This window comes from Amphimedon queenslandica, unplaced genomic scaffold, assembly GCF_000090795.2.
Source record: "Amphimedon queenslandica unplaced genomic scaffold, v1.1 AMPQUscaffold_13472, whole genome shotgun sequence".
NCBI classification, from domain to species: domain Eukaryota; kingdom Metazoa; phylum Porifera; class Demospongiae; order Haplosclerida; family Niphatidae; genus Amphimedon; species Amphimedon queenslandica.
In genome coordinates this window covers 44,902-53,297 of record NW_003546292.1, presented here as the reverse complement: position 1 = coordinate 53,297, position 8,396 = coordinate 44,902, and the positions used below count along the sequence as shown (strand labels likewise).

At 31.2% G+C, this 8,396-nt stretch overlaps 2 protein-coding genes and 2 long non-coding RNA genes across 5 annotated transcripts in view; 1 reads left to right on the top strand and 3 right to left on the bottom strand.

The window, feature by feature from the left end:
• Positions 1–649, top strand: part of LOC100638081 (coiled-coil domain-containing protein 94-like) — a 3,255-nt gene extending 2,606 nt beyond the window's left edge. Inside the window, exon 5 of the mRNA XM_003385123.3 lies at positions 272–649. Within this exon, the coding sequence (XP_003385171.1) occupies positions 272–560 (289 nt within the window). The 3' untranslated portion in view covers positions 561–649. The remainder of the gene's footprint in view (positions 1–271) is intronic.
• LOC109580887 (uncharacterized) overlaps positions 568–8,396 on the bottom strand; it is a 13,817-nt gene continuing 5,988 nt past the window's right edge. The window contains exons 2-5 of the mRNA XM_019994445.1: positions 1,284–3,259; positions 1,157–1,222; positions 1,048–1,107; positions 568–996 (exon numbers count right to left, since the gene is read on the bottom strand). Coding sequence (XP_019850004.1) covers positions 676–996; positions 1,048–1,107; positions 1,157–1,222; positions 1,284–3,146 — 2,310 coding nt within the window. The 5' untranslated portion in view covers positions 3,147–3,259 and the 3' untranslated portion in view covers positions 568–675. The remainder of the gene's footprint in view (positions 997–1,047; positions 1,108–1,156; positions 1,223–1,283; positions 3,260–8,396) is intronic.
• On the bottom strand, positions 4,367–5,440 carry LOC109580890 (uncharacterized). 2 transcript variants are annotated; one of them, XR_002184435.1, is made up of 6 exons: positions 5,348–5,440; positions 5,118–5,292; positions 4,954–5,048; positions 4,551–4,835; positions 4,464–4,466; positions 4,367–4,386 (listed from the first exon to the last, which is right to left on the bottom strand). It is a non-coding gene; the product is annotated as an uncharacterized LOC109580890 (long non-coding RNA). The 2 variants fall into 2 exon arrangements; XR_002184434.1 differs by having other exon boundaries at positions 4,954–5,292.
• On the bottom strand, positions 7,186–8,390 carry LOC109580889 (uncharacterized). Its single transcript, XR_002184433.1, has 4 exons — positions 7,616–8,390; positions 7,566–7,571; positions 7,480–7,481; positions 7,186–7,379 (listed from the first exon to the last, which is right to left on the bottom strand). It is a non-coding gene; the product is annotated as an uncharacterized LOC109580889 (long non-coding RNA).

Genomic DNA, 8,396 nt, shown 5'->3' with positions numbered 1-8,396 from the left:
GCATCTATAGTGTATTACTTCATCCCTTCAGTCACCACTAGCCACACTATACAGGCCCAGTATTACTGTATAGTATAGTAAACTGGTGAATGTTATATTAGTAGCATATATCAATCTGTATGATAGTGTTTATATTATCAGGTGATGATGATTGGTACTTACTACTTGTATGTTAATGAGATACTTGTCCTATTGTATATTGCTGTTATTGTGTATAGTCCCATTACTGATGAGTGTATTATTATAATTGAGTTAGCTGGTATATTATTAGGGCAGTGTTTCAAGCAGAGAGTAAGAAGATAAAGAGAATTGAAGAAGATAATGTCACTCAAGAATACATGATCCCAAGCAAGAAGTCACGTCATGAACACTCATCATCATCAGTATCATCATTGAGAGTGTCTAAAGGTAAACTGGCTAATATGGTGAGGAGGAAGGAAACTGTATCTTCACAGTCATCAGCTCAACCCACTAGTGAACCACCCCCATCAGCCACAACCACTTTAAACTCGTTGAGTTTATTATCGGCTTATGATGATGAATCCTCTGATTCAGATTAATAATTGATTTTATTTTATGTTAATATTTTGCACCAGTTTATGTAAGTACAAAATAATATAGCATTAGTTAATAAGTATGTTAAACTATAGTTATTGTTACTCATTAAGGATACTCTTACAATTCCGATTTCATTGAATCAGCTATCTGGGACAATACTGGATCTTTTATTTTGTGGAATATAGTAATTAGATTAAGTAGATGCTGGCGTTGGTCACTGGATGCTTCAAGATGACGTCGTAATTCCATTAGAAGCTCCTGTGCTCTCTCATATGCAGAAATACCAGAAGTTCTAACTTTATTAAGTACAGGCTTACTGATATCATTTATGAAATACATTGGTGCTCTAACAATGATATGGTCTGTGGCCATAGCATCACAGAGTGAAGCTAAATGTGAGTGAAATATGTCTATTGGCTTTTTCTTACTAGCTAGATCCTATAAATAACATTAATAACATTACATGTATTAACTTAATGCAGTACTAACAGAATGAGATTCACGAACTGCAGGTGATGCTACATCAAGTACACTGGTTCCATGTAACTTCTAAATTTGTCAAAATAAAAAAATAATACTACTTTAAACATCTATTTACTTTTTGATAGTGTTTAGATTTCTCTCCAACCTCATCCTTTAATACTATCTCATTTGCTTCACTTAACTAAAGAAATTACACCGATATAATGCCAAGGTCTATAGATTAATACAAAAGAACTGATTACCTCCTCAGGGAACCAAACTATTTCTTGTTTTGTAAGCGGTCGGTAGTTTTTGCTTTTTTGACAGTTAATCTCCAAGTCTCTGGTTTGAAGAAGATCGCTTACTGGTGTGAGATAATGTGGAGGCTCATTCTCAGGTTTAGAACATCCATCACAGATGTAGCACAGTGATCTTGATACGGAATATTTTGGTAATTCTTCAAAACCTCTTCCAATGCAATTCTGAAGAATGTTCTCCACTTCTTTAGCGGAATCTTCCAACAGAACTAAGATATCTTGACATACATTGGCAAAAGGAACTGGATCAGAACGAGAGGTAGCACGATGGACATTAATCTGAATGGCATCATGTTGATCTGTTACTGTTAAATGTTCAATGCTTCTATTCCTTCCCTCCTGGTAACGAAAGGTAACACGATTCCTATACACTCCTTCCTCAAGGTACAGAAATGTGCTTGGTTGACTAGCTATAACAGCAACAAAACGAGTGAAAAAACCAGGAGGAACAAAATCAGTTTCAAAGGTGATGTGAAATGGTGATGCAACCTCAACCTCCTTGCTGCGTGTAGCTATCGTATTACTTTGGCACAGCTTGAGAATGGCAGGAATGAAATATTGCTTGTACCGTGAGGAGCAGATATGTTGATCTTCAATGGTAACTTGAGCAGCAAGACGAAAGTGTAGCAATACTTCAATGAAATCTTCAGGCTTTATGTCTCCACATTCCTTCCAGACTGATGTATACAGTGGTTGTATGAGGATACCATATTGATGAAATATCTCCCACTCCCTGACATGTGTAGTGCTAGCTTGAAATGTAAAGATCTTTCCAAGAGCATCAATAATGAACTTTGGATCGACTATGACTTTCTCTTTCAGACCTTCTAGCTGAGGATAATATAGAACAGATCCCAAATCATGATAGAATAAGAGAACCTGAGGTAGATCTTCTGGAGGAATCTTGCAAACAGCACCAACATCTTCAGCCAGGGATATGCTAACAATATTTTCCTCCAATGCCTGAAGAACTTTACGAAAGAGAACCCAACTGATTGGGGTTTTTACTATCAGCTTATTTCTTGTGATATCAATGATGGCACTTCTCACTACCTCAATATTAGGATCTTCTGATTCACCCTTACCAGATGATGTATTATCAATGATGAGGGTATCAGATATTAACTTGGCATAATCTTTATCTTTATAGTGAGATATTAACTCACTCCTGACTTGCTCCTTCACTTCATCTGTTAGCAAGTCTCCATGAGTGCCAATGCAATACATGCGAGGATAATCAGGAATACTTCCATCTGCCCCATACTTCATTAGGTGACTGTGAACACAAGCCATCCAATTGAGCATGTAACTAAGAGTAGACATATTGACCTCTTCTCCATCATATCGAGTGCCATCAATATGATGGACTGACTGCCATTTGCTGTCGAGATCTTTAGAGGCATCAAAGTGAAGGAGGAATATGGTACGAGAGGTGAGAAAAACTGGTAGGATCTCAAGGAAAGCAGGTTGACCCCCACAATCCCAGAAATGCATTAAAAAATGAGGCTCTAACTGACGAGGTTGTCGAACAACTTGAAATTTGCTAACTTCACTAAGGACAGAATCTAGCTTAACTTTTGCAATGTCATTGATTGGTGCAGTACTAGTGACATCATCAGGATCAAAAAGAACAGAGTGATACTTCTCATTTTTGCTGACAACAGAGAACAAGTGTGCCATTGCTTCAATTTCAGCTTCACGAGTAACTGCTTCCCACTGCTCACTAAGCAATCCCTTAGCAAAGGGACGAACACAGCTGACATCAGATATGATGGTACTGTTAGCTTTAGGATCCCATGGTAACTTCATAAGAGAATTCTTGAAACTACTCTTCCCAACACCTGCTGTACCCAGAAAAAGAACACGTGAATAAGCAACATTCACCACCTCTCCTTCTGATAGAGCTTTTCTGTATGCAGCATCTTGAATAAAGCAACTAAATCATAGCAAAGTTAGAAAGAATAGACCCACTTTTCTAAAAACAAGCATGAAATGCATGCATCAATAAAGTGATGAATGAAACTTAAAATGGAGAAGTTTAAAGATACAAAGGACAACAGATACACATGTAGCAATTAAATCAATTTGTACATACCAACTATTATTTTGAAAATAAGAGTTTGTGTAACAAGTCAAATTGAAGATAGAAAAAATACACATGTATTAGAAATTAAGTACTTACTGTCTATAATATGTTGTAGCACAGATGAATGAATAAAATGAAGTTAAATTTAAAAACAACAATTATACACATATAAACAATGATCTGAAATAAAAATAGATTAGTACTTACTTCCTATTGTGTTGTAATTAAGAGTTTGTGTATCACAGATGAATGAATGAAATGAAAGATAGAAAGCACAATAAATACACATGTAAACAATCATCTGAAATTAAAATGAATCAGTACTTACTTCCTTTTGTGTTGTAAATAAGAGTTTGTGTAACACAGATGATTAAATGAATGAAATTAAAGACAGAAAAGACAATAAATGCACATGTAAACAATCATCTGAAATTAAAATGGATCAGTACTTACTTTCTATTGTGTTGTAAATAAGAGTTTGTGTATCACAGATGAATGAATGAAATTAAAGACAGAAAGGGCAATAGATACACATGTAAACAATCACGATGATTTGAAATTAAAATAGATTAGTACTTACTTCCTATTGCATTGAAAATAAAAATTTGTATAGATGAATGAATGAATAAAAGTTGAAAGGAAACACTCATTCAAAATTAAGAGCTACTTACTCTCTATTGTATTGTAAAAAAATTAAAGATAGAAAAAATGGATAGACATGTAAAAATTATCTGTAACTTACTTTCTATTGGATCGTAAATAAAATGAAGTTAAAGATAAAACGGACAATATATACACAAGTAAATAATCATCTGAAATTAAAAATTTAATGATTAGTACTTACAGGCTATTGTGTTGTAAATAAGAGTTTGTGTATCACAGATGAATGAGTGAAATTGAAGATAGAAGGATAATATAGATACACATGTAAAAAAACATCTGAATACCACTTACATCGGCTAACTATTGTGTTGTAAATAAAAGGGAAAAATAAAACACATGTAAACAATCATCTGAAATTAAAATAAATTATTACTTACTGCCTATTGTGTTGTAAATAAGAGTTTGTGTATCACAGATGAATGAATGAAACTGAAGATACATAAGACAATAAAAGAATTACTTACTTTCTATTGTTAATAAGAGTTTGTGTATCACAAGTGAATACATAAAGTTAATTAGACAAGTATAAGCAATCATAGTACACATGTATATGCACTTACTATCTATTGTAGTATCACAGACAAATAAATAAATATAAATATAAAAATGACAATAATAGAAATTATTTAAAATTGACATAGGTTAGTGCTTACAAACTATATATTGTGTTTTAAACAGTAGGTTGTGTATCAAAGATGAATCAATGACAGTAAAGACAAATAATCGTTTGAAGTTATAGTACTTACTTCCTACATTGTGTTAGTTAAGAGGTTGTGTATCACAGATGAATGAATCAATTTTAAGATAGAAAGACCAGTAAAGACACAAGTAAGCAAATTATCTGAAATTAAAAAGATTAGTACTTACTTCCTATTGCATTAGAAATAAGAATTTGTATAGACGAATGAATAAATAAAAGTTGAAAGGAAAACAGTCATTCAAAATTAAGAGCTACTTACTCTCTATTGTATTGTAAATAAAATTAAAGATAGAAAAAATTGATAGACATGTAAAAATCATCTGTAACTTACTTTCTATTGGGTCGTAAATAAGAGTTGTGTATCAAATAAAGAAACAAAATTTAAAAAAGGAAAATATACTAGATATTATTAGATTTAGTATATGTACCTTCTATTGTGTTGTAAACAAGAATTAGTGCATCACAGATAAATGAGAAAACAATTATATACATTATACACTTACTTCCTATTGTGTTATAAAAAGAAAGGTGAGAAAGAACAACTATCATAATATTACTTACCACCTATTGTATTGTAACAGATAAATAAAAAAAATTAAAGATAGAAAGACAATAGATACGCATGTAAACAATCATCTCAAGCTGAAATAGATCAGTACTTACTTCCTAAAGTGAATAAATGAAATTAACAATACATTAAATAATACAAAAGTATTAGAATCATTACTTACTTCCTATTGTTAATAAGAGTTTGTGTGCCACAGATGAATAAATGAAATTAATTTAGACAAGCATAAGCAATCATAATAGATCTATAGACATGTACTTACTATCTATTGTGTTGTAAGTAAGAGTTTAAATTATAAAAAATCATTTAAAACTGGAATAGATTACTTACTGCCTATAATGTTGTAAATAAGAGTTTATGTATCACAGATGAAAAAATGACAGTAAAGATTAGCACTTACTTCCTATTGTGTTTAATAATAGTTTATGTATCATGCACAAATGAATGAATAGGAATTAAAGATAGAAATAACAATAAATACAATCATCTAAAATTAAAATAAATTATTACTTACTTTCTATTGCATTGGAAATAAGAAATTGTATTATAGATGAATGAAGGAATAAAAGATTAAACAGTATGTCACAAAATTAAGAGCTACTTACTCTCTATTGTATTGTAAATAGCATTTTGTAGAATTAAAAGATAGAAAGAAAAAAGATAGACATGTAAAAATCATACAAAAGTTAGTACTTACCTTCTATTGGGTGGTAAATAAGAGTTTAAGTAACAAATGAAGAAATAAAATTTTAAAAGAAACGAAAGTATAAAATGTACCTTCTATTGTGTTATAAATTCAAAACAAATAAATAAGAAAAGGATAATATACATTATAAATGATGTTAAGTCACTTACTTCCTATTGTATTGTAAAAAGAAAGGTGAATGAATAAAAATCAAAATCAAAGTTAGACACATCACATGTAAACAATCATTAAAGTAGTACTTACCAACTATTGTATTGTAACAGATGAATGAATGAAATTAAGATAAAAAGACATGTAAACAATCATCTAAAATTGAAATAGAGTAGTACTTACTTTCTAAAATGAATGAATGAATGAAATTAAAAATACAACAAATAATACAAAAGTATTAGAATCATTACTTACTTCCTATTGTTAATAAGAGTTTGTGTGCCACAGATGAATAAATGAAATTATTTTAGACAAGCATAAGCAATCATAATAGATCTATAGACATGTACTTACTATCTATTGTGTTGTAAGTAAGAATTTATGTGCACAAATGATTAAAGATAAAAAGGACAATAATACAATTACAGAAAATCATTTAAAATTGGAATAGATTATACTTACCACCTATAATGTTTTAAATAAGAGTTCATGTATCACACATGAATGAATGAAAGTAATATAAAAAATTAAAATAGATTAGCACTTACTTCCTATTATAGTGTTTAATAATAGTTTATGTATCATGCACAAATGAATGAATAGGAATTAAAGATAGAAATGACAATAAATCATCTAAAATTAAAATAAATTATTACTTACTTTCTATTGCATTGGAAATAAGAAATTGATTATAGATGAATGAAGGAATAAAATTAAAAATAAAAAGAAAAAATTATACTGGCTATAATAATTAGATTTAGTATAATTATGTACCTTCTATTGTGTTATAAACAAAAATTTGTGAATTACAGATAAATGAAAAAACGATTATATACATTATACATGACATGAAGTCACTTACTTCCTATTGTGTTAAAAATAAGAGTTTGTGTATCACAGATGAATGAATGAAATTAAAGATAGAAAAGATAATAGATACACTTGTAAACAATCCTCTGAAATTAAATCTTACCATCTATTGTGTTGTAATTAAGAGTTTGTTGTATTATATAGATTGAAGAAGAAAAGCAGTATCATCCAAAATGAAATGGCTACTTACACTTAGTGCAGTGAATCTACTAACACTCTATTGCATTTTAAATATCATTTTGGACATTAAAGATAGAAGTGTAAGAGAGAAGAAAGGATAATACATCTGTACTAACTTTCTGTAAACATGATTTTGTTGTGCATCACAAATGATTCAATGAAATTTAATAATAAAAATGATGATAGATGCACACGTGAACACTCATCTAAAGTACTTACTTCTTTTTGTGTTGGAGTAGTGTGTAAAAAATGAAAAGCATTACAATAAAATTAATTACTGACATTTTGACAGAATAGCCACTCACTTTATCCTGTATACACAAGAAATGGATTAATAATAATGAAAATGATTTACCAGTAACTTTTCTTGCCACTTCACCTTCCTAAATTGCAAGATAACAGAGTCTTCCTCTGACAAAACTAACACTGGCCTTTTGGTCAGGGTAAAGTATGCTATCAATCTACACACCCCACTGTGGCTTATATCTTAATACTGAGTTGTATACAATAAGAATAGATGATTGCTAGCAAAAAATGTACTAAAACAATTATAATAATTCTAAGCTTAATTATAAACTAGCACAATTATTAATTAAGACAAATGTTCATTTTTTGTCATTTTAGATATTTCATTTTCCATTACTCTCCTCCTTCCTTGTATTATCTTAGCCTCTCCAGTCCTACCAGCCTGCACTAGCTGTTGCTCATAAACCTTCTCTGTCTTTATTTCCCGGCCAATGGCCAACAAGTACTCTCATCTGAATCCAGCGTCACTTTGAAGTCTTTGCTTAGTCTCTTGAATCTTAGACTGTAAGGCACGACCACGCTGAACAATAGCAGGATCCTTCTTACCTGCTTTGATGGCTTTTGTACAAGAGAGAACTCTAATTTAAGAGCATCAAGACTAGTTGTCTGTTCCACTTTTATCAGAGAAGATGCAGGTCCTGTACTAACTGTTGGACGTACCATGGATACAGTGGGCTCACTAGCAATGGCTTCCTGGAACACTAACCGCTTCTGCTCTTTCTCCTCTTGATCACAGCCGCTAAGAGGCTCACGTAGATGAACGTACACTTCAAGTTTCCCTCCGGTTGCTCTCCGTCCTTTCTCATCCTTTAGATCCTCTGATGCTCTCA